This window comes from Corythoichthys intestinalis, chromosome 8, assembly GCF_030265065.1.
Source record: "Corythoichthys intestinalis isolate RoL2023-P3 chromosome 8, ASM3026506v1, whole genome shotgun sequence".
NCBI lineage: Eukaryota > Metazoa > Chordata > Actinopteri > Syngnathiformes > Syngnathidae > Corythoichthys > Corythoichthys intestinalis.
Genome location: NC_080402.1, coordinates 15,974,641 through 16,000,461, shown reverse-complemented (window position 1 = coordinate 16,000,461; position 25,821 = coordinate 15,974,641). Strand labels below are relative to the sequence as shown.

Below are 25,821 nucleotides of genomic sequence, written 5' to 3'. Positions count from 1 at the left end.
TACAAAAATGCCATTACGCTTGATAACACACGTCACTTAAAAGTTAGGATTTTTTCCCACATGTTTCAATTGAATTTCTATTTGTGTCAAGCCATTTTTAAGTTCTAGTTAAGTTTTACGCTACTCTAAACTGTAAGTCCTGATAGGATTTTGAGTTTTTGCAGTGTTCAAAATAAATGTATGATACAGGCTGTATTGGGGCACATTAGGGACGAGTGCTACTTGGTGTTTTATCCAGCAATGACTACTAAGCTAAAATTGATAGTTAGCATTATTGAGTTTTTATTTTACACCCTCATCACGCCACAAAGCTATGTTATGTTAAAGCCTGTATGTAAAAAAAAAGTGGTCATAATTAATAGAAACCTAGCCCTCTGCAGGGCTAACGTTACGTGAGCTAGTGATTCAGACAGTAACTTTAATCTTATTTATTTGCGCTTAGTGCTCTTTATTAGCACTTAGTGCTCTACTGCTTTAAGATGGCGGCTCTTTATTAACGCTGCCCAGACGCGGCCGAGTGTGTCGTTTCGCATTTAGTTCAACATACATGTGATCTCTATGAGACTCATCAGATGCTACCTGCTACCAACTTAACATCATGCGGGCTAGTTTTTAGCAACGTCAGCGTAGTTTGGAGCGGCTGTCGGCTGCGGAAATGTTTTTTATATTTTTTTATTGCTTCTTCCTCTACGCACGTGACGTCAGCGCGTTGTCCCGCATTAAAAGTAGTCCGAGCGAAACGTGATGCTTAGAGCTGTCAAAATAAATGATTACTCGAGGTGAATAAAATTACTCGGATCAGTTTTTAAACTCGAGTTACTCGAGTTGCTCGAGTATTCGTTTCAGCTCTACATATTTTATAGATGGTTTGAATTGCGATTAATTGCGATTAATTACGATTAATTAATTTTTAAGCTGTAATTAACTCGATTAAAAATTTTAACCGTTTGACAGCCCTAAATATTATATAATATATTAATATTATATATATATATATATATATATATATATATATATATATATATATATATATATATATATATATAATTTATTTATTTATTTATTATTAAATAAAAATGCACGTTGATACGACGCGCGTAAAGGCAACTTCCAATTTTTTAAAAAATCGTTAGAAAGTTGTATGGACTTACAATCCGCTAGCTTGTTGTTTCCTGTTGTCTTCCGAAATACACCCGGGTGACGCAAGTCAAGTGTTCGTTCATAGCCGACGTGCTACCGTGGTATGGGAGCTCAGTTTAGCAAAAAGAGTACACACAGTGGTGGCACCCTCCATATTTTCCTTGAAATAATTTCAGGCTCTGGCTAGTCTGGTCGGCTTTTTTGGCTTTAAGCCGCTTTCACCGTGTTACCAATTCTGCCCTTCTTGGTAATTGGCAGTGTTTTCAACTGCTCGCCACAGTGAGGAGTGAACCGACGATTCACTTGATTCGTTGTCATCCTTCACTGCATCAGTCCCTCTTTTTTCACCTCTTTTATCAACACCATCGTCGTTTTGGGGCTTTTTGAAGAAACTTCGGACACTCATTTGCCTTGACATTTTTCCGAGTAAGGCCAACGACGTCATGCATCAAGAGAGAGAATAGCTAATTAATATGCTCACTCGCCACCCTATGGTCTGGGGTGTTAATTGCAACCTGTCAAAATTACAGATGGACAGTTTTTTCCGTCACCATTGCAAAAAACCGGTCAACGACGGAAAACATTCGGTTAACGCGACCCCTGCTCAGATCAGAGGTGGAGTTTGACTTTGGTGGCAGGGGGGGCAAAAATTTTGATGAATTTTGAATTTTCACGCTCATACATACAGGCATCCTAGCTGTGTGTGTGTGGGGGGGGGGGGGCGTGTGTGTGTGTGTGCATGCGTGAGTGTGTGCATGCATTTTTCTGTCTTGCCTAGTGGAGAAGTAGACGCTGCTTTTTTTTTTTTACTGAATATTCCAAGCCAGGAACATTTATAATGTTGAAAATGAGCGGGGTTTTTATGTTTCCCATCATTTTTGGGGGGGAATTGTAAATCAGGCTGCTTAGGACAGCTATGCTTTTGGCCACGATCGTCGTCCATTGAATATGGTCTGGCCAGTGGTGGCTCTGTTGTACAATTAACGTCTTTAGTGGGGCACATTGAAACTTCACTCACCATTTTGGCGGTGCTCTACAACATTTTATGGTCCATATCTTCAATCCTTAGTTTTCGCTCAGTAGTTTTTGTCGCTTTTGAAAGCTTAGGTTTGAAAAAAATACGTATATCCATCCTGCCTCTTCTATCCTCAGGTGGTTCTTTTTGGCTTAGCAAAGCCAATGACTGTCTCTAAAGTGCTAGACACATTATCAGATGGAAAAATAATTTTGACTCATTGCCGATCGATCGGCTCCGATCACGTCATTTTCAAAGTATCAGAATCGGCAAAAAAATATCGGACATGCCTTTTTTTAATATATATATATATTTTTTAATTAGATCATTTTCTAATTGTATTTAATGTTACAGACATAATATGTTACACTCATCCAGAGTCTTTAGTTTAGGCTTAAGGTAGGGTTATCAAATTTATCCCAATAACGGCGGTAATTAATTTTTTTAAAAATATATCACGTTAAAATATTTAACGCAGTTAATGCATGCACTGCACGACCCACTCACGCATTGTCGCGCTCAATCTGTAATGGCACCATTTTACCTATATATAGAGCTATAAGGCAGCGTAAAATGAGTAGAGTGAATTTTGGCAGCTTTTGGAGTCTTTTTGTAATTGGCTAAAGCCTTACAATCCCTCTCCCTACGATTAGAAATATCATGGGAAGCAATGTGGGGAAGCAAGGTAGCAATTGATCTTTTTCAAGCGCTATATAAGTATAACACCATTTACCATTTAACACCTTATGTTATTTCCAAACGCAGAGAAGATATAGAGATTGAGATTGGTAGCACTACGCACAGTCATGGTTCCACTTCCCATCATGCATTTGGGCATGGCTATAGTATCATTTACTGAAAGCTCAACAAATACACTAGATGGCAATATTTAGTCACAATATACAAAGTCACAAGTCTTTCTATCCATGGATCCCTCTCACAGAAAGAATGTTAATAATGTAAATGTAATCCTGAGGATTTATTGTCATAATAAACAAATACAGTACTTATATACTGTATGTTGAATGTATATATTCATCCGAGTTTTATTCATTTTTTTCTTAATGTATTGCCAAAATGTATATGATCGGGAAAAATTATCGGGAATGATTGGAATTCAATCGGGAGGGGAAAAAAAGCAATCGGATCGGGAAATATCGGGATCGGCAGATACTCAAACTAAAACGATCGGGATCGGATCGAGAGCAAACAAACATGATCGGAACAACCCTAATTTCATTCATATTTGTTGTTTGTTTTATTGGTATACAACCTTCATAGACAACATTTTGCTGATATAGTTTTAATTTTAAATTCATATATTGGAAAGTCAATTACCTGCAATGACATTTTCGGCCACTGGGGGGGCTGTGCCCCTCCAGCCCCCTCTTAATTTTCGCGTATGCCTCAGATCTGAGTCCCAAGTTTCTTGTGGGCAAGTGGAGATGAGTCACAAAATTATGTAAAGTCAAGCCAAGTCGCATCGAGTCACATGACAGGTTTGTCCTTCACCAATGTTCCCCAGGCCACTTCATAAAACAATCAGGTTCTTATCTTCATGAAAGCAAACCAATCTTCCTAAAAATTAAAAATCAAATCTTAAAAAAAGCGACAAAGTCTGCATGGACTAAACCAGCATAAAACTGTTTATGTATACCAACTTTGATCACAGCCTTATGTGAATGGAAAATGTTTATTTGGATTTTTTTACACATTTAAAGTGCAGGCTCAAACTATGTAAACCACAAATGAGACAGCAAATGTTGAAATACTAACCAAAATACTTACATACATTTTGCGGATTGATGTTTATGTCAAGGTGTTTGCTTGGCCCTGACTGGATTGAATTTGAAACCACAATCAAACATGCGCCCTGTCACTGAGCTATATTACTTTTTACTTTATTGTTCATATTACCTCCATGTTATCGTCACTCCACTGCCTTCCAGTTCATTGTAGAATTAATTTTAAACTTTGACTGATTTTAATGTATTAACAGCTGGGCTCCTTACTACTTGTCTGAGATTTTAACCTTCCGTAACCCTGGCAGGGCTCTCCAATCTCCAGCTGCTTTTGCAAGTTCCTAGGTCGCAACTTAAACAGTCGGGTGATCGATCTTTTGCGGTTGTTGCCCCTAGGTTGTGGAATAGCCTGCCCATAGACTTCATAATGATAGTAACAGGACATGGGGCGTGGGGCCGATTAATAAGGGGGCCTAACTCCATCAAAGCTGACCGAGTGGAAACACAGACAAAGATCTTTTTACGTTGAAAATTCTTGAGAATAAATGCGTAAATCCTTCAATTCTTTATAGATATGGACATAAAACAGTCTCGATTCTTTGTTTAAAGAGCAAAGAACCGGGCAGTTAGCATTTATTTTACGTAAATATGTCGAATGTGCTGCTAGTCTTTAAACCACTGTAGCGCCGCCATATCAGCTCAAGGAGCTTTTTACGTTGAAAATTCTTATGAATAAATGCTTAAATCCCTGAATTCTTTATAGCTATGGACGTAAAACAGTCTCGATTCTTTGTTAAAAGAGCAAAGAACCGGGCAGTTAGCATTTATTTTACGTAAGTATTGTAAACTATGACACCAATGATGTAGCGGCTAATTTCTTCTATTGATTTTTTTTTTTATAACGTTTCAAAATGCATGCATGGTACGAAAAATACAATAATTACCTTGAATCCTCGAACAAATCACTGGTGAGACTATCCTTCCTATTTGTATGCGGAACACCTTTCGTACTTTTTCAACCTAAATCCAGCGTTAGATCGCTGTGTGCGTTTTTTTTTAGAATAACTCCTCTTGATACTTGGTGTGGGCAGGCTCCCTACTTGAAGACATGGTACAGTGTCTGATGGATGTTACCCGTCAAAATAATTTTGAAGTCTATGGCCTGCTCCCTGACATCCACCCCATCACTAGTCTAGGCCTTTTTAAATCTAGGTTAAAGACCCACTTTTTTAGACTAGCTTTTCCTCTGCACTAGGGTAGCCTGTTTTTTGGGGTGTTTCAACTTGCTTATGATTAGTAATTTGTTATGATGTTTTTTTTTGCACGATGTATTGTTTTATTTTCTCATTTTCATCGTGTCGTACGTTCCTGGCTTTTATTTGTCAAGTACTATATTTTGCTTTGTTGTAAAGCACTTTGAGGACCTCTCAGGTTTTTGTAACGGGCTAGATAGGAATTTGAATATGAACTTGTCCTCTCTTTCATTCCAGAGTTTGGAGGACAGCGAAAACAAAGCTATTGCTTATCTGGAAAAACGTCTGCCCAGCCTCACCAACCCATATGCTGTAGCCATGACATCATATGCTTTAGCAAATAAGAATAAACTGAACAAAGAGATCCTCTACAAGTTTTCTTCATCAGGTGAATTCTAAAACTGTGTTCATTTTAAATGATATTGTACAGTATTTTCACTAGTAAATAAGAGTTATTTACTTTTTTATTTATTTATTTATTTATTTATTTATTTATTTATTTATTTTATGTAATGGATATTGACACACTTTAGCCATAGTAATGATTACCGGAATAATTACCGTATTTTTCGGACTATGAGTTTTTATATTTTTTTATACGTTTTTTTTCATAGTTTGGCTGGGGGTGCGACTTATACTCCAGAGCGACTTATGTATGAAATTATTATATATCATTTCACATGCTATTTTGGTGTTTTGGAGTGAGAGTGATGGTTTGGTAAACTTGTTAGCAGGTTCTTTATGCTATAGTATGTAGTATATAGAATAACTCTTAATAGTTATTTTACTTTAACATACCGGCCACGTTCGCATTTCATTGTTCATGCATCATGTAACATTATCAGCTGTAAGCTTATTTAGCATGTTGTTCTCTTACCCCAAAAAAATTACCCCAAAAATGCGACTTCTACTCCGGTGTGACTTATATATGTTTTTTTCATCTTCGTTGGGCATTTCATGGCTGGTGCAACTTGTACTCATGTGCGACTTGTAGTCCGAAAAATACGGTACATTTTTTTCAGTAAAAATGAGGATGGCTTATACTCAAACAAAAATAATTGATTACCTGCAATTGGCTAACAGCCAACAGTTTGTAGGGTGTACAGGCTCCAGCACACACATGACCCAAGTGAGGATAAGCCTTACAGGATGGTTGGATAATAATTACAATAGTGAATTTCTATGTTTTATTTTGTTGTGTAAAATCTTATTTTGAAAATCTAAACCTTTTACCAATTATATGTCTTTTTTTTCAGACTTTAGCCACTGGCCTGTGCCTAAGGGTCATATTTATACATTGGAGGCAACAGCCTATGGTCTTCTGGCTTTAGTGAAGGCTGGGGTAAGTTGATATACTGCAACAATTACGGCTACAGGAAAAATTAGGGACATTTTGCCGTTGTTACCTGCTTCACATTGAAATCAATGTAACATTTTACAACTCACTACTAAGCAAAGGTTTACATGTTCAGTTAAATACTCAAAAGTAATGGTGTCAACAATAATCGATGCGGCGATGCATCCCGATGCGGGGCATGGACGATTCGATTCGATGCGGGCAACAAGCCGAATCGATTCAGCGCATTTTAAAATATATAAGACTAATAGCCTAGATCTTGAGCCCGGACCTGAACCTGACCCAATCCGACCCGAATTTCGGGCCGAGTCGGGCCCAAAATGTCAATGATTTACGTTCGGGTCAGGTCGGGTCGGGCGGACTCCTCGCACGCTTTATTTATTTATTTATTTTTAAAAAATAAATATATACCGTACTGGCCCGAATATAAGACGGTGTTTTTTGCATTAAAGTAAGAATGAAAACCTGGGGGACGTCTTATAACTGCGGCCTAAAAAAAAAAAAAAAAAAAAAAAAAAACTGCGGCCTAGACATATACCCATTCACGACGCTGGATGGCGCCAGTCATCAATGAATCGAATGCTGAACTTCAGTTACAGTTAGACTTCACTTTGATAATTAATGCAGTTATTGCAATTTTGTTTTATCACAATATTTTTTTCTTATTTATATTTCAAAAACCAGAAGCCATTCCTTTATGAATTTGATCGCACTTTAGTTTACATATTTAAATGTTAAATGTTTAAATGTTCAGATATTAAGTTTTGAATGCGAAATTAAATGCCTTTTCTCTCAAATATATTGTTATAATCATTTGTTTCAGATGTATTGTAATTATTTTTTGTATAAAAAATAATTTGGTGTTCAAAAAGTCTTTTTTTCAAACTTGAGTCTTGAAAAAGAGGGGGTCGTCTTATAATCGGGGTCGTCTTATATTCGCGCCAATACGGTATTTGTATACTAAAACGATGCATGAATGTTAAACCAAGGAATATTTGTTATAAAAAATAATTAAATTGGATAAAACAGAGAGAAGGCGCTTTGGTAATCCCAAACATGAGCCGCAGCAGAGCCAGTGCATTGTTTGCGCACATGAATGCCGTGGCCCCGCCCTCCTTTTAATCTTCCCCTCGCGCTTTGGCCTCTCCGCGAGTCTGCAACTGCATCCTCGTATTTCCTTTTCGAATTTCGATATAGAGCAGCAAGAGGTGAAACGCAAACTAAAGACGGGGAGATTGAAAAGGCAAGAATCCATGAGTGGTGTGTGGAAAGAATTTAAATCGATAGTGAAAAATGCTACAGAAAAACGTGTCGGCCTGCAACAAATGTGGCGCTTTGCTCTCGTACCAGAGCAGAAAGACTGGCACCTTGACGCTGAGCAGGCATTTTAAAAACTGTAGTTGCCTAAAAGATGATATTAGTCAAACATCGTTATTATCATTTGTTTCGAGGGCTACACCTCTTCGTGCTAAGCAGGACATCGTGGTGTTCCTTTAAATGTTATTATTTATTTTGTTTCAGTGCTCCTTAAGGCAGGTTGTTCTTTTGCGTGTTCTAATGCGAGTCATTAAAATAAAGAATGTTGTTTAAAAGTATTTTAGTTTAGTTTTTGTATATGCTGCTGTTCCTTTCATTGTCATAGAGGCGTGTAGTGAGCAAAATATCCCACACAGAAATATATTTAACGAACCTTTTCAGCGTTATTTCGCTGTGTAAATGCATTTATAATGATCAGAAAAATAGGTAAACATTAAGAAAAATTGCGTTTTTTTCTGCCAACTCAAAGAAATTAAAAATTTTAAATAAATGTCTATTGCATTTTGCCAAGGAAATGACGCATGAACTATCCACCTGATAGAACAGACACAAAAATATAAAAGATATAAATGTTTATTGAATATGCATCCTACAGTCTTGTTTAACTGGGAGAATTTGTTACAAAAGACGGGCTTTAATTTGTTATCATTATGCACATGGCATCGTCACAAAAAACGCAACCACGCATCGCATCCCCGCATTTCCTCCCCCACCTGAGTCCTCACAAATAAAACGTGCTCGGGCCTACGAATAAAACGTACATTTTCGGGGGGGTGTCCGAGCCTACAAATAAAACATAAAATTTCGGGGGGTTTTGCGCAATTCCGGTGATACAACGGATTTGGTCTCCCCATTTGTATTATTATTCTCATGTTTACCTGTAGAGGAAGCTACTTTACATTCAAAGCAATGCAGGGGGGACGAGGAACCCAAATCCGCTTCCTCACCAGAGTAACGTCACAGACATGCGCAGTTGCAACCGAGAGAGCAGAGAGATAGGACATAACATAACAATGGCTGAAGCGGAGAAAGAGGGAGTGCTACTGTGTGTAAAAAAAAAAAAGGGAAAGCCCTGGTCTCGTTCAAAGCACAAATTATATGCTTTTTTTTTTTTTTTTTTTTTAATCAAATATATATCTGAAAGTATACTATTTTCATTTGACTTCAACCAGGAGTGACACAAGAGCCAATAAAAAGTTGTTTAATCGAATCGTGGCCCTCCGAATCGTAATCGAATCGAATCGTGAGGGCAGTGCCGATGCACACCTCTACTAAAAAGTACTTCTTACAATAGTTGTTTAGTTTCAAAGCATTCTGTGCATTCAGTGCAAACTTTCTTTGAATGTTTACATCAAGGCCTTTGAAGACGCCAGACCTGTGGTGCGATGGTTCAACAAACAGAGGAAGGTTGGTGGAGGCTTTGGGTCAACTCAGGTAAGACAAGATTCTATGGTAACATTTGTGACATCTGGGCACAGATAAATCTATTTTCCTTATTCTTCTGTTTAGGCTACAATCATGGTATATCAAGCCATAGCAGAATATTGGACCAATGCCAAAGAGCCAGACTATGATCTGAAGGTGGACATTGATCTACCTGGCAGATCAAGACCTATCAAATTTAACTTCAACAAGCAAAATCACCATGCTTCGAGAACATCTGAAGTGAGAGTGGCTAATATCTCAGTAGTTTAGCATTCTGACTACTGTTGTATAACTCTTTGTCACCGTTTAATACACACAGATGAAGGGAATTAACCAGGATGTGAAAGTAACGGCCGAAGGGAGTGGAGAAGCAACATTTACAGTAAGTCAACTACTTATCCATGTTCTGGTCCGCTGTTTTGAACAGATACACTAGGTCCAAAATTCTTCATAGCCTATTTTTCTGTTGTTTTTCTTTGTGATAGAAGTTTTAATGTGGAGAATAGGTTTACAGTATTCTGGCCGGAAATTAAACTGTTCATTTCTTTTGTAATTTCGAGCAATTATGGTGATATGCCTTGGACATCTATGGGTGTTAATAAGCATATCAAAGGCGTTCCACAAGGCTCAATCTTAGAGCCTCCATTGATCTTAAACTCTCATGTTTGTCTTTCACTGTCACTGGCACTGAATGAGTTAATACAGTGCCTTGCAAAAGTATTCGGCCCCCTTGAATCTTGCAACCTTTCGCCACATTTCAGGCTTCAAACATAAAGATATGAAATTTATTTTTTTTTGTCAAGAATCAACAACAAGTGGGACACAATTGTGAAGTGGAACAACATTTATTGGATAATTTAAACTTTTTTAACAAATAAAAAACTGAAAAGTGGGGCGTGCAATATTATTCGGCCCCTTTACTTTCAGTGCAGCAAACTCACTCCAGAAGTTCAGTGAGGATCTCTGAATGATCCAATGTTGTCCTAAATGACTGATGATGATAAATAGAATCCACCTGTGTGTAATCAAGTCTCCGTATAAATGCACCTGCTCTGCGATAGTCTCAGGGTTCTGTTTAAAGTGCAGAGAGCATTATGAAAACCGAGGAACACACCAGGCAGGTCCGAGATACTGTTGTGGAGAAGTTTAAAGCCGGATTTGGATACAAAAACATTTCCCAAGCTTTAAACATCTCAAGGAGCACTGTGCAAGCCATCATATTGAAATGGAAGGAGCATCAGACCACTGCAAATCTACCAAGACCCGGCCGTCCTTCCAAACTTTCTTCTCAAACAAGGAGAAAACTGATCAGAGATGCAGCCAAGAGGCCCATGATCACTCTGGATGAACTGCAGAGATCTACAGCTGAGGTGGGAGAGTCTGTCCATAGGACAACAATCAGTCGTACACTGCACAAATCTGGCCTTTATGGAAGAGTGGCAAGAAGAAAGCCATTCCTCAAAGATATCCATAAAAAGTCTCGTTTAAAATTTGCCACAAGCCACCTGGGAGACACACCAAACATGTGGAAGAAGGTGCTCTGGTCAGATGAAACCAAAATTGAACTTTTTGGCCACAATGCAAAACGATATGTTTGGCGTAAAAGCAACACAGCTCATCACCCTGAACACACCATCCCCACTGTCAAACATGGTGGTGGCAGCATCATGGTTTGGGCCTGCTTTTCTTCAGCAGGGACAGGGAAGATGGTTAAAATTGACGGGAAGATGGATGCAGCCAAATACAGGAACATTCTGGAAGAAAACCTGTTGGTATCTGCACAAGACCTGAGACTGGGATGGAGATTTATCTTCCAACAGGACAATGATCCAAAACATAAAGCCAAATCTACAATGGAATGGTTCAAAAATAAACGTATCCAGGTGTTAGAATGGCCAAGTCAAAGTCCAGACCTGAATCCAATCGAGAATCTGTGGAAAGAGCTGAAGACTGCTGTTCACAAACACTCTCCATCCAACCTCACTGAGCTCGAGCTGTTTTGCAAGGAAGAATGGGCAAGAATGTCAGTCTCTCCATGTGCAAAACTGATAGAAACTTACCCCAAGCGACCTGCAGCTGTAATTGGAGCAAAAGGTGGCGCTACAAAGTATTAACGCAAGGGGGCCGAATAATATTGCACGCCCCACTTTTCAGTTTTTTATTTGTTAAAAAAGTTTAAATTATCCAATAAATTTTGTTCCACTTCACGATTGTGTCCCACTTGTTGCTGATTCTTGACAAAAAATTAAAATTTTATTTCTTTATGTTTGAAGCCTGAAATGTGGCGAAAGCTTGCAAGGTTCAAGGGGGCCGAATACTTTTGCAAGGCACTGTATGAGAGTTGTTAACTCTCATCTCTTTAAAATCAGCGCAATCATATAATATGCGGATGTCAATCTAACAGATGGTGTCGCTGTATTATGCCCTGCCTTCCGAAACACAAAGTGACTGTCAGGACTTTGACATGACAGTTAAGCTTATCCCTGGTAATTTTCTCTTTATTTCTGTGGATTTTTTTTGCCAGAATGATTTTATTGTTTGCCTGAAATCCTGAATTTGCTCTTGTGATGTGCGTTTCTAGAAAGAATTACCGAGGAAGAGAAGATATACAAGCTAAAAATAGAAGTCATGTAAGTACAATAAAAAACAGAAAAACAGAAACTTAAAGATTACAAGTTTGATATAATCACATTCAGTTTTAGTTTATTGTGGTAGGAGTGAATTGAAAATATTGCTGTGTCTTGTGTCCGAGCAGGTATCTGAACAAAGAACATGATGCTACGATGTCAATCCTCGACATTGGCCTGTTGACTGGCTTCCGTGTGGACGATAGAGACCTGGGCTTGGTAAGAGCCCTCAAAGACAAATATTGCATTGTTAATGTAGTTTACAACCGTTTCTAATTGTATGTTTCTGTGTAGCTGTCTAAAGGTCATGCTCCAATCATTTCCAAGTTTGAGATTAACACAGTCTTGTCAGAGAAGGGCTCCCTCATCATCTACCTGAACAAAGTAAGACCAATTTCTTTGCATTCTAGTGACACATAATTCACTTTTGATCATGTCTTGTCGTGCATCACTTTTATTTTGCGTCACCTCCACAGGTCTCTCATAAGCGTCGTGAGGAAATCAGTTTTAGGATCATCCAGACCATGAAAGTGGGCATCTTACAACCAGCTGCTGTGTCTGTTTATGAATACTACAATCGTGAGTCACAAAGACACTTCTGCCTTGTATTGTGGTTCAGGGATGCCTAATGCTGTGATTTATACTTCTAAACAAAATTATACAGTGGTATCTCAACATACGATCGCTTTGACACGCGATTTGTTTCTACATCCGACGATAGGCTTGAAATATGACTATTTATGACAGTGCCGTAGTTTCTTTGTTTTCCCACAAGACGGATGCACGGCGAATTTTTTTGTGAGAGAAATCAACAAAAGTTTCAAGAATGTTAGTGCAGGTGATGAAAAAAGGGAAACGGTTACCATTGAAATATAGATGAAAATGATAGAATAATATGAGGGTGGTGTGCGCAACGGTGAACTGGCTCCACAATACGGCCGTAGATCTCGATCTTGACAGTCCTCCTCAGACCTCCGTTCGCCAGTCTATATAAGTTAAGGTGACAATTATTATGATTGTAACATCGCCAAAAAATCGCCAGCTTCGTCAGGTTTTTAATCATTCATTTCAGAACTCTTGCAACTAGAGTTGTTCCGATCATGTTTCTTTGCTCCCGATTCGATCCCGATCGTTTTAGTTTGAGTATCTGCCGATCCCGATATTTTCCGATCCGATTGCTTTTTTTTTTTGCTCCCGATTCAATTCCAATCATTCCCGATAATTTTTCCCGATCATATACATTTTGGCAATGCATTAAGAAAAAAATGAATAAAACTCGGACGAATATATGCATTCAACATACAGTACATAAGTACTGTATTTGTTTATTATGACAAAAAATCCTCAAGATGGCATTTACATTATTAACGTTCTTTCTGTGAGAGGGATCCATGGATAGAAAGACTAGTAATTCTTAAAGGACAAATGTGACTTTGTATATTGTGACTAAATATTGCCATCTAGTGTATTTGTTGAGCTTTCAGTAAATGATACCGTAGCCATTTAACTGTTCTGCCCAAATGCATGATGGGAAGTGCAACCATGACTGTGCGTAGTGGTACCAATTGATATATCTTTTCTGCGTTGGGAAATAACATAGGGTGTTAAGAAAAAGATCAATTAGTACCTTTCTTCCCTACATTGCTTCCCACAATATTTCTAATCATAGGGAGAGGGATCGTAAGGCTTTAGCCAATTAAAAAAAAGCTGCCTTATTGCTCTATATATAGGTAAAACGGCACCATTACAGATTGAGCGCGACAATGCGTGAGTGGGTCGTGCAGCACATGCGTTAATTGCGTTAAATATTTTAACGTGATAAAATTTTAAAAAATTAATTACCGCCGTTAATGGGATAAACTTGATAATCCTACCTTAAGCCTAAACTAAAGACTCTGGATGTGTGTAACATATTATGTCTGTAACGTTAAATACAATTAGAAAATGATTTAATTAATATATTTATATATATATATAAATATTTATAAAAGGCATGTCCGATATTTTTTTGCCGATTCCGATACTTTGAAAATGACATTATCGGACCCGATCGATCGGCAAAAATTATCTTTTTTTTTTTAATCAATGGCAGTATTTTATTTTTTTCTAACAAGATATTTTAGTAAAAGAGAAAAATTGTGGCTTACTAGAGCCTACAAGTCTTTAAGTCGAGGTTTCCTTTAAGGTCTTAAATTCTCCCGTACCAAACTCAAACAAGCATGCCTTTGTGGACATTGTGTAGGTCTGCTGGGTTTCCGGGAACAGAAGATTACCTTCCCCAAACATTTTTAAGATAAAGATTCAAGGGGAACTATTTAGTTTAATCAAACCTGATTCAATAATTAAATTGTCCATGCAAATACAGTGCCCTCCATAATTATTGGCACCCTTGAAAAAGATGTGTTTTTTAGCTTCTAATATATATATATATATTTTTTTATTCAAATAAAATGGGACCTTAATGAAAAAAAGAGAAAAATCCAACGTTCAATACAAGTGCATTCATTCAGTGGGGAAAAAAAATCCCACATAAAGAAAAAATTATTTGACATCAAATAATGTGTGTCACAATTATTAGCACCCCTGGTTTTAATACTTTGTACAAACCCTTTTCCCAACAAATCAAGGTCTGGGGACTGAGATGGCCATGGGAGGAGCTTGATTTGGACATGGACTCACACAAAAATACACACGGTCCCAGGCTTCAACTGGGACCGTGTGCTTTGGTCAGATGAGACCATGATTGAGCTTATTGGCAACAAACACTCTAAGTGGGTCTGGCGTGCCACGAAAGATGCGCATGCTGAAAAGCATCTCATACCCACTGTGAAGTATGGGGGTGGGTCAGTGATGCTGTGGGGCTGTTTCGCTTCCAAAGGCCCTGGGAACCTTGTTAGGGTGCATGGCATCATGAATGCTTTGAAATACCAGGACATTTTAAATCAAAATCTGTTGCTCTCTGCCCGAAAGCTGAAGTTGGGTCATCACTGGGTCTTACAGCAAGAAAATGACCCTAAACATATGGCCAAATTTACACAGAAATGGTTCACCAGACACAAAATAAAAATTGTGAAATATTATAGGAGAAGATTAGGTGCTGTTTTGTTGGATAAAGGGGGTTGTACAAAGTATTAACACCAGGGGTGCTAATAATTGTGACACATTATTTGATGTCAAATAATTATTTCTTTATGTGGGATTTTCCCCCACTGAATGAATGCACTTGTATTGAAGGTTGGATTTTTCTCTTTTTTTCCACTAAGGTCCCATATTATTTGAATTTAAAAAATTATTAGAAGCTAAAAAACACATCTTTTTCAGGGGTTCCAATAATTATGGAGGCCACTGTACTTGTTATACAGTATATCACAGCTAATCAGAAAATAATACAGTATATGTTGGCTCAACAAAAATTACTTCTCTATTTGTAGAGAGGCAATGTGTGAAATTCTACCATCCAGAAAGGAAAGGTGGTCAACTCCTGAAACTGTGCACAAAGAATGAGTGTACCTGTGCTGAAGGTAAGATTTGAGTTGAAGTATCATTCACATACATCCTTTTACCAAGATTTACAATGAATGGCAGCAGTGATCTGTTTACATTACTTGAATATTATGTTTTTGTGTATGTAGAGAACTGCAGTCTTCAAAAGAAAGGTCAAATCAGCAATGATTTGCGTGTAGAAAAGTCCTGCGAGAGTACCCCAACCAACAAGATAGACTACGGTAAGATCATTTGCAGTAAATGGATCTTTCTTATTGGTGAACAGAAGGATCAAAAAGGAATGGATGTTAATGTGTAACTTGTATGTCCTCAGTGTACCAGATAGAACTAGAACAATTTAAAGATGGCGGTTCAACTGACATCTATACGGCACGAGTGAAGCAAGTCATCAAAGAAGGTAAGATTTCAGTTGATTTGGGAACTATTCACAATTCCTGTCTAGTGTTGGGCAGCATCCTCACCTTTCTAAGACCATTATTTTCTAAAACAAAAACAGAACGACATACTTAAGTGGTTTCGGCCCAATAGCGGCAAAATATTTCAGAGGAGAGAGATGCTCTTGATGCTTCTTCTATGAACATATTTTCTTTGTTCTCCCATTATGACATTACAGGAAATCAAGATGTGGGTGCCCAAGGCCAACTGCGTACATTCCTCAGCTATCCTCACTGCAGGGATGCTTTAGAACTGGACATAGGCAAATCCTACTTAATCATGGGTTCATCGAGAGATATTCACAGAGACGACGAGAGAAAAACGTGAGTGTTTAGATATATACAATAGGTCTGTGAGAGAATTTTACACTGAAGCATGAAGGCTTTGTTTTGGATGGTGGCTTGAAATGTGAACTTGTTTTCACTCTCCTCCCCTCAGGTTTCATTATATTCTTGGAGAAACAACCTGGATCGAATACTGGCCTACGACTGCAGAATGTCAAACCCCACAGCACAGACCTACTTGCTTAGGCATGGAGCTCCTGATAAGGAAGTATGAAGATCGTGGATGTGAACAGTAGTTAAAAGTCAAGAACATCAACTGAAAATATTTTTCCAATACTCTCAACATGTAAAGCTTCCTTTATTATGTCATTAAATGTTACACAAATTTCATTAAAGTTAAATGGTTGCAAAAATCACAGTCTGTTTTTCTTTGAAATACCAAATTAAAATTAAAATGCCAAGTTGGTGTCAATTACGCATAAGTGCAGAAAATTATTTTAAAACTAAACAGCATTGTACTGAATATACTGTACAGTATATAGGGTGTATTGTATATTCACTTAACCTTCTTATTCACTTCATGACCCATTGGTGAAAGTGTGTTGGACTGTATATGCTATATTGTTGAGATTAAAAAGGAAATGTAACATGTAGAGCAGAAACGATTATTCAAATAATTCGAGTAACTTGATTGTAAAAATTGATCGAGAAATGTTCTCCACCTCGAGGATTCGTTTAATTTTGCCAGCTCTAAGCAAGATGTTTTGCCCGGAATACTTTTAATGCGGCACCATGCGCTGATGTCATGTGCGTACAGTAAAAAAACGATAGAGGCGGTGGGTACATTTGATTTCAACCATGCATGAATGAATGAATGAATGAAATATTTATTGTCATCATCATCGGTATCATCGACAATCATTGACAATTACAAAATGTGATATGATTTGCCCGAAGGAACCGAAGAAGGAGACAAAGGCAGACGGGACGAAGCATATGCTTATCAGTTTCCCGTCCCCCGTACAACTAAAGCCGCACATTCAGACATGGTACATACTGTACATCAGATGGCCACAAACTTTACAATAACCCAATCAACACAATGACTCAGCGTCCAGTCAAGCAACTCGATTCATTTCAGGGCGTACAAGGTCATGGCTTTGTCATGTCCCTGACATTTTTGCATCTGTTTGCTGTGAGAACATTTTGTTGTGGCTATGTGTGTGGCAAAAGTGATTATGTGTTATCACAGCTGGTGTGAGTGGCGACTCAGCTTTTCTTATAAGTCTCTTAAAAGGATACATTCCTAAGGTGAATTCTTGGGTTTAGAGAAATTAAAAGGGAGGACTGGGTTTAGCAGAAAGTGCAGGTGTCCAATTTTGAGACTCCTGTCGTTTATAAGTTTAAGCTTACTGTCCACATCCACGAGTTGTTATACTGGTCCGCTGTGTAGTATTTACAGTTATCCAGCTTTTGTAGAAGTTGTGGTCCAGGAGTGCTTCAGGAGCTCAGAGTGCGTCTGGACACGACGAAGGCTGGAGCAAGAATTTTAAAATATAAAGGTAACGCCGAAGAAGCCGAAGAAGCAAAGAGAAAGGCACCAAGAAAAAGCAGAAAATGTCAAAAGTGTGGCAGAATTTCAAGCTGAAAACCAAGGCGAACACTGTTTCATGTATTCACTGTAAGACAGCGCTTGCATAGGACTACCCCCGCCTGGCCCTGGCTACCCCCGGCTGGACTGCTGACCAATGACCGCCCCCGAAACTCGGGTCGGGCGCCACCACGTGGCCCACCCGCAAAGGGCAATAGTGCAGTTTCGGTGCAGTTTTAATCCCGTTCAACCAGGGGTGAAAGTGGCTAGAATTTCTTGCCGGAACTCCCCGACGTGAAGGTCGCCACGGAGCCAGAAATTGTATTAATTAATTTATTTATTTATTTATCTATCTTCATTTGGGGGGGGGGGGTTTCAAACCTCCTAAAACTACTGAAATTCAAAGAAAACTGTTTTGGTACAGTTATTTCTATAACACATACAAAAGCTGATTTTCATTGAAAATGGTATTTTTTCAATGATTTGCAAACTAAACTTAACAAAAACAGCAACAACCCCAACCTCCATCTCCTAATTTTTATTTTCCCTCATTTCCTCACATACTAAATGCCAAATCTCAATTTTAACTACTTATGAACATAGGATGTATATTAAAATTGAAGTTAAAGTTGAAGTTTTTTTTTTTTTTTAATAATAAAGATATAAGTAGCACAATTCAGAAAAATAAGTACAAATGACTTATATCATGCAGAGTGAAATCATAATCATAAGGAAATGAATAAGTACCCTAACATAAATGAACAAATAAAAGTCCAAAGTGCACATTGACAGCTAAGATGTTCAGAACCTTCCCATCAGAGCAAATAAAACTAAATATGATAAGCCTCTTCAACTCTTTCCTTGCTCTTAAAGATTTGATGTATTTTCTGTTGCATTGCCCTTTTTTTGTCGCATCAATTCCACTTTTTTGGGGGGGGGGCTGTTCCAGAAAACATGCACATTTGAACCAATCAGACCTAACTATCTCTGCTGATCACATGTCAGTATGTCAGCCAATTGAACGGATAAATGAGTCCAGGCATTTTGCTTTGCTACGTGCATTGGCATATTGACGTGACTCATCATCCTCAGACTCTGATAACTGCAGCAGCTGGGGAAACCTCCATCCCGTCCGTGGAATAAAGTAAATAATAAATATCGGTGGAAACGGATTACGCTACACAAGCACCTTATTATGCTTGTTGTTAACTCTTTTGTATGGAAGTCTGATGTTAGTAGGTAGATTAAATGCATGCAGCTTAGCATTTTTTTTTTACATAGCGTTTTGATAGTTGCCGTCATATTTTTGGAATCAAAGCACCGTGTACAGCATTCAGGCCCTGAATCATATACCGGAACTGCGTTTCTGCCCTGAATCTTGTACCGGAACTGCGTTCCTGACCGTTCTGGCCCACTTTCACCCCACACAAACGAACACAACAATCCACGGACGCAACCCCCACCCCCATCCTACAAATACAAGCACGCACGCGCGCACACACACTAACATAGAAATCAGCTTCAGTCAATCAGCACAGAGGTCTACCTAACTTTTACTGCTTCTTTTTTTCCATACTCACTCAGGTACTGCACCTAAAAACTACAGTATATACAATCGCGGTGTCAGTAACCGCATCAAACGCACCAATTGGAGGGTCGCGCTGACGCATCAACGCAGCCTCAACAGAATTTCTAGTGACAGTACAATATGTTCAGAAATAATGTAATTTCCTTCAGTCATTTAAAAATATAAGTTTATTGTTTAGTGATACACAAGCACTGTAACTCCCATGCAAATGCTATATACATTTTGTTTTGTGTAAATTTCAATAAATTATACAATGCCCTCCATAATTATTGGCACCCCTGGTTAAGCTGTGTTTTTTAGCTTCTAATATTTTTTTTAATTCAAATAATATGGGACCTTAGTGGAAAAAAAGAAAAAAATCCAACCTTCAATACAAGTGCATTTATTCAGTGGGGGAAAAATCCCACATTAAGAAATAATTATTTGAGATCAAATAATGTGTGTCACAATTATTAGCACCCCTGGTGTTAATACTTTGTACGTTTTGCCAACAAAACAAGGTCTGGGGACTGAGACGGCCATGGGAGGAGCTTGATTTTGTGTCTGGTGAACCATTTCTGCGTAGATTTGGCCATATGTTTAGGGTCATTGTCTTGCTGAAAGACCCAGTGACGACCCATCTTCAGCTTTCGGGCAGAGGGCAACAGATTTTGATTTAAAATGTCCTGGTATTTCAAAGCATTCATGATGCCATGCACCCTAACAAGGTTCCCAGGGCCTTTGGAAGCAAAACAGCCCCACAGCATCACTGACACACCCCCATACTTCACAGTGGGTATGAGGTGCTTTTCAGCACGCACATCTTTCGTGGCACGCCAGACCCACTTAGAGTGTTTGTTGCCAAAAAGCTCAATCTTGGTCTCATCTGACCAAAGCACACGGTCCCAGTTGAAGCCTGGGATCGTGTTTTGTTGGCAAAAGGGGGTTGTACAAAGCATTAACACCAGGGGCGCTAATAATTGTGACACACATTATTTGATGTCAAATAATTATTTCTTTATGTGGGATTTTTTCCCCACTGAATAAATGCACTTGTATTGAAGGTTGGATTTTTCTTTTTTTTCCCATTAAGGTCCCATATTATTTGAATTTAAAAATATATATATTAGAAGCTAAAAAACACATCTTAACCAGGGGTGCCAATAATTATGGAGGGCACGGTAGTAAAAATTTGATGCATGATATTTTGATGAACATTATTTACTTTGAAAGAACGGATATTGCTGCCATTATATTTCCTGTTCCTGTTTTGCTTGTTTGTATTTTAGTTTTGACGGACCGGAGAAGATGGACTCAAGCCGGATCGGAGCTGAGCGGATCATTTGGACCACCTCCCATTAATAAAATACAAATGTATTTGTTGCATCCAGTGTTATTTTCGTCAACGATAACAAGAATATTTCGTCAACGAACAATTTTTTCACGACGATGATGTCACGATGACGCGCTGAAAACGGGTCTTGGGAGACTGTGACATAACGAGATGGATGCCAGTTGTCGTCTGACGAGACGAGAATGAGATGAAAATTCGCCACAGTTTCTGTCATCAATACACAATGTGAGATTTTTTCTAATTGTACGTGTAGTTAGAACACATTTAGCTGTGTTTGGTCGTGTCACTCATGTGACGTGCTGCGTCCGCACCGAGCCCCTGCCCCACACACACGCTTACTCACGTGCAAGCCAGCGCCCATTCCAGGCTCATTTTGTGAAACATATGTGTCAGGTGCTGCTTGGTAAGTTTTGCTTTCTTATCTTGGCTAGATATGCCATGTTGCTTTATCCTTTAAAGGTCTGTGCTGAGGGATCATCACACACTAAACAAACTCATAGCATAGCGTTCGCATTAGCATTAGCATTTAGCACAGTGACTTGGTTTCTTCTTAAACTCTTGGAAAAAATTTTACATACAGTTCATGGCGTCCAGGTAAGTTTAATTAATTGCAAATAATGTGCTGTTTTCCTGTTGAGCGTGTATTATCATCATCAAAATGGTGATGTCTTTGTAGACTCTACAGTTATGTGCTTGTCTGTCATGTTCATTCAAAATTTTTGGAAACATACTATTTATGTATTTATTCATGGTAGGGCTGTCAAAATTATCGCGTTAATCACGTTAAAAAAATTGACGCAATTAACGCACATGCTCCGCTCAAACAGATTAAAATGACAGCAGTGTAATGTCCGCTTGTTACTTGTTTTTTGGTGTTTGGCGCCCTTTGCTGGCGCTTGGGTCCAAATGATTTTATGGTTTTCAGCACAATGAGTGAACATGGTGTAATTACTGACATAAACAATGGCGAGCTACTAGTTTATTTTTTTGATTGAAAATTTTACAAATTTTAATAAAACGAAAACATTAAGAGGGGTTTTAATATAAAATTTCTATAACTTGTACTAACATTTATCTTTCAAGAACTACAAGTCTTTCTATCCATGGATCGCTTCAACAGAATGTTAATAATGTTAATGCCATCTTGTTGATTTATTGTTATAATAAACAAATACATTACTTATGTACCGTATGTTGAATGTATATATCCATCTTGTGTCTTATCTTTCCATTCTAACAATTATTTACAGAAAAATATGGCATATTTTATAGATGGTTTGAATTGCGATTAATTACGATTAATTTTTAAGCTGTAATTAACTCGATTACAAATTTTAATCGTTTGACAGTCCTAATTCATGGACTAAAACATTTTACGTTTATGGACGAAAACTTTTTTGAGTTTTCGTTGACTAAAACTAGACGAAGACAAACACATTTTGAAATGACCAAATTATGACTAAGACTAATAAGTATTTGTGTCCAAAAGACTTAAAACTAAGCATATACTTCATAATGTATTGGCAGTACACAGGGCGCGGGGCCGACAATTTGGGGGCCTGCGTTGTTGGCGAGGCCGTCAAAGCTGATCAAGTTGAATCACGGACAAAGAGCTTTTTTCGTTGAATAGATGCTTAAAGTGCCTGTGACACGAAAAAGCATGTTTATTTCATAATACACGCGGTATTTTATGCTCCTGAATGATATGGACCGCTTGGATGTGTATGGAAGCAATCGCTATATTTATTCAGTTTTGTGAATCCCACGCCATGAAAATGAGTGACTTCCGGCAACAGTCTCGAGTTGAGAAAGAGGCCGCTGTGACGTGTATGGAGGAAGGAGTGCTCTTCACTATACAGTCGTACTGTTGTATGAGAAGGACTAAGGATTCAGCTGATTTTGCGGATTAATACGTTTATTTTTCGCATGACACCAACCAAATGGCTGCAGAAAAATCTTGCTGTAAGAGGGAGAGGCGTGTGCGCCTTTCTGGGGTTTCAAAAGGTACCCATTCACCGGTGGATATTGGCCAAAACAAGCCCTACTACTGTGGGACCATTGGACTTACCAGGAAATGAGTAAACATCGTGTTTTGTATTATGTCAAATACTGGGATCATGTTAATACTACGTAGGTGGCTTGCATTTTGCGGCTGACATGGTCCTTGCCCCCTCGGCGGCTTGTTGCACATACCCCCGCCGGGAGAGAACTATACTCTGCTTATTACCCTCTTCATGCGCCCGGTGTTCTGTCAAATTTTCCGACCAATCAGAAATTGCAACTTTGAGTTAAAAATAGCCGTGACTACAGCGATTACAAAGTAAACAGTACAAACTTTCTTTAAAAAAAGGACTACTTGCGTTTGATCATGGATAGGCATGTCATTGTCATTGAATGGCAGCGGTCATTGTCCAGCTGCTTCCCCTGCGAGCTACCCTGTCCGTAGTAGCTAGGAACTAGCTGTAAATTGCTCTCCGCCGGGAGGTTTGCCAATCAGCAAAGACAATCGACAAACCAGTCGTCATGTGAAATTATCCGGGCTAGTTATGTGTGATTTTCCGCTTCGAAGACTTTGAAACATTACTCGGTTAAGGTTAGCATGTCGGCTACCTTTCACGCCTCTTGGTTTGTTTACATTCTCCAAAGCCGGGGAAGGGAAATGGCATAAACCCAATTTAGGTGGCATAAGATATCGTTCGGGAGGTGCGACAGTAAAGGTGAAGTCGACAGTTTCGATCATTATGGAGTAATTTTGCCATGTCGTCTTGATAAATGGATTTTTATTATTTTATATTCCATTTACCACAAGACTGTTATTTGTCATGACCATGACATTTATTTAGCTATTGGGGAAAAATACTTGGATGAAAAATAATATCCTGTAAAAATATTGGAGTAGAGATACTGAAACAAGGACATTTTGTGGCTCTCTTCGTCACGTTTTCCTCGTTCTGAATAATTCCCCCTCAACGGGCTGACTGGTCCTTCTCAAGTCATTTATTTAGCTACTGGGGAAAAATACTTGGGGAAAAAAGAATATCCTGTAAAAATATTGGAGTAGAGAGACTGAAACAATGACATTTTGCGGCTGTCTTCGTCACGTTTTCCTCGTTCTGAATACAGTGATACCTCAGCTCACGAACATAATTGGTTCCCAGAAAGTGTGTGTAAGGCGAAAAGTTCGTCTTCCGAACATTTATTTCCTCAGCTCACGAACATAATTGGTTCCCAGAAAGTGTGTGTAAGGCGAAAAGTTCGTCTTCCGAACATTTATTTCCCATAAGAAACCATTAAAATGAGAATAATCCGTTCCCAGGTCCCCATAAAACATAATTTTCTACTAAATAAGCCTTAAAACTACACAAAAATATACCTTATTTTCTTTAATGTCTTCTTAGGCTTAACACTAGCCTGTGGTGGGGTCTTTTTCGGTCCCATAATACCAAAAGTACACTCAATATGGTCCAAAATGTCTATCAAACACAAACCACGTCCGCACTCAACGAAAGGGAGGGGACGAACTGGGACGCCGTGAGCGTGCGTTAGCTTCTCGTAGCGCTGTTCGACCGCGTGGTTTGGTTCATCCGCCGAAAACTAGTTCGTCAGCAGAGACTATATGCTCGCGAATTTAATGTTCTTGAGGCGAAAGGTTCGTGAGTTTAAGCGTTCGTGAGCTGAGGTATCACTGTTATTCCCCCTCAATGAGCTGCATACTAAATCAGACGAAATCGTGACTACGCTGACGTCATCCACCTGTTGGGGACGCTAGAGCCCTATAATGCTAGGCGTGGCTAACCAGCAGGTTAAAAGACTAATTTCTCGTCATCTGCGCTTTGCTAAATTGTTGTATATAGTCGAATGGTCTCAAAATATGATTCTAATTCACACAACAATCCTATTTAAGACTTTTTTTCTCGTGTCGTACGCACTTTAAATCCCTGAATTCTTTATAAATATGGAAGTAAAACAGTCTCCATTCTTGGCTGAAAGCAAAAAAAAGTGCAGTTAGCATTTATTTTGCATAAATAAGTCGAAGTACAATGCTAGTCTGTTAGTAAATGTAGCTAGCGGCCGCCTGATGTAAACAGAGCTTTTCCGGTGAAAATTATTGTGAACAAATGCTTAAATCCCGAATTCTTTATAGATATGGATGTACAATAGTCTCGATTCTTGGTTAAAAGCAAAGAAAAACATACAGTTAACATTTATTTTGCATAAATACTGTATGTCGAAGTACAATGCTGGTCTGTTAGTGAATGTAGCTAGCGGCCACCTGATGTAAACAGATCTTTTTCGTGGAAAATTCTTGTGAATAAATGCTTAAATCCCCGAATTCTTAATAGATATGAAAATAAAACAGTCTCGATTTTTGGTTAAAAGCAATAAAAAAAACCTGCAGTTAGCATTTATTTTACCTCAAAATTGCGAACTATGATGCTAAGTAGCTGCTAAGTCCTCCCATTGATTTTTTTCACAAAGTTTCAAAATGCATGCATGGTAGGAAAAATATAATAATTACCTTGAATCCACGAACAGGAGACAATCCTTCATGTTTGTATGCTTTCGTAGTTTTTCAACAGAAATCCAGCATTAGATTACTGCGTGTGTGTGTTTGTGAATAGCTCCTCTTGATATGGGCGGCCCCCTACTTAAATGCGAGGCGCAGTGCATGACTGATCAGACCCGTCAATACATTATGAAGTCTATGGAATATGACAGAAATTAAAATGGCAGCCAAAAAGAAACACTAGTTGCGTCGTTCAAGCGTAGCGGAATTTGGGGGTCAGTGTCATGCTGTCGTGTAGCGTTGCCAAATTGATTTTGACGGTGACTACTGCGACAATAAAAGATTGCGTTCTGTTCTATTTTAATTCTACTCTTATCTGCAATTATTGCGTTGAATATGTATGTATTGATATTACATACACTCAGGGAGGGTTCGAGATTATGGGGGGGGGGCGGGGGGGGAATCATACTTCGCGTTTTTTTCACCAATCGCGGGGGGTTCTGATCCCTGTTGACCTCGATAAACGAGGGATTATTGAATGGGGCAAAAGAGCCACCCTGGCCCACACTCCATTCCTAGAGGTGGCGGTAGAGCACCTAGTATAAGATGTTTGCTACCAACCCCCTTCCCATCGCCACTCGCTTCTTCTTCTTCTTCTTTTTCTTCCCCCCCAAAAAAAAAAAAAAAAAAAAAAGATGTGACG

General features: G+C 38.6%; 1 protein-coding gene across 1 annotated transcript in view; it reads left to right on the top strand.

Annotated features, from left to right (window-relative positions):
- Positions 1 to 16,512, top strand: part of LOC130920961 (complement C3-like) — a 52,866-nt gene extending 36,354 nt beyond the window's left edge. The window contains exons 29-43 of the mRNA XM_057844535.1: positions 5,388 to 5,538; positions 6,407 to 6,492; positions 9,181 to 9,258; positions 9,334 to 9,489; positions 9,569 to 9,631; positions 11,654 to 11,735; positions 11,831 to 11,879; positions 12,005 to 12,095; positions 12,171 to 12,260; positions 12,353 to 12,455; positions 15,308 to 15,397; positions 15,509 to 15,601; positions 15,694 to 15,777; positions 15,994 to 16,138; positions 16,254 to 16,512. Of these exons, the coding sequence (XP_057700518.1) occupies positions 5,388 to 5,538; positions 6,407 to 6,492; positions 9,181 to 9,258; positions 9,334 to 9,489; positions 9,569 to 9,631; positions 11,654 to 11,735; positions 11,831 to 11,879; positions 12,005 to 12,095; positions 12,171 to 12,260; positions 12,353 to 12,455; positions 15,308 to 15,397; positions 15,509 to 15,601; positions 15,694 to 15,777; positions 15,994 to 16,138; positions 16,254 to 16,395 (1,503 nt within the window). The 3' untranslated portion in view covers positions 16,396 to 16,512. The remainder of the gene's footprint in view (positions 1 to 5,387; positions 5,539 to 6,406; positions 6,493 to 9,180; positions 9,259 to 9,333; positions 9,490 to 9,568; positions 9,632 to 11,653; positions 11,736 to 11,830; positions 11,880 to 12,004; positions 12,096 to 12,170; positions 12,261 to 12,352; positions 12,456 to 15,307; positions 15,398 to 15,508; positions 15,602 to 15,693; positions 15,778 to 15,993; positions 16,139 to 16,253) is intronic.
- Positions 16,513 to 25,821: the final 9,309 nt, after the last annotated feature.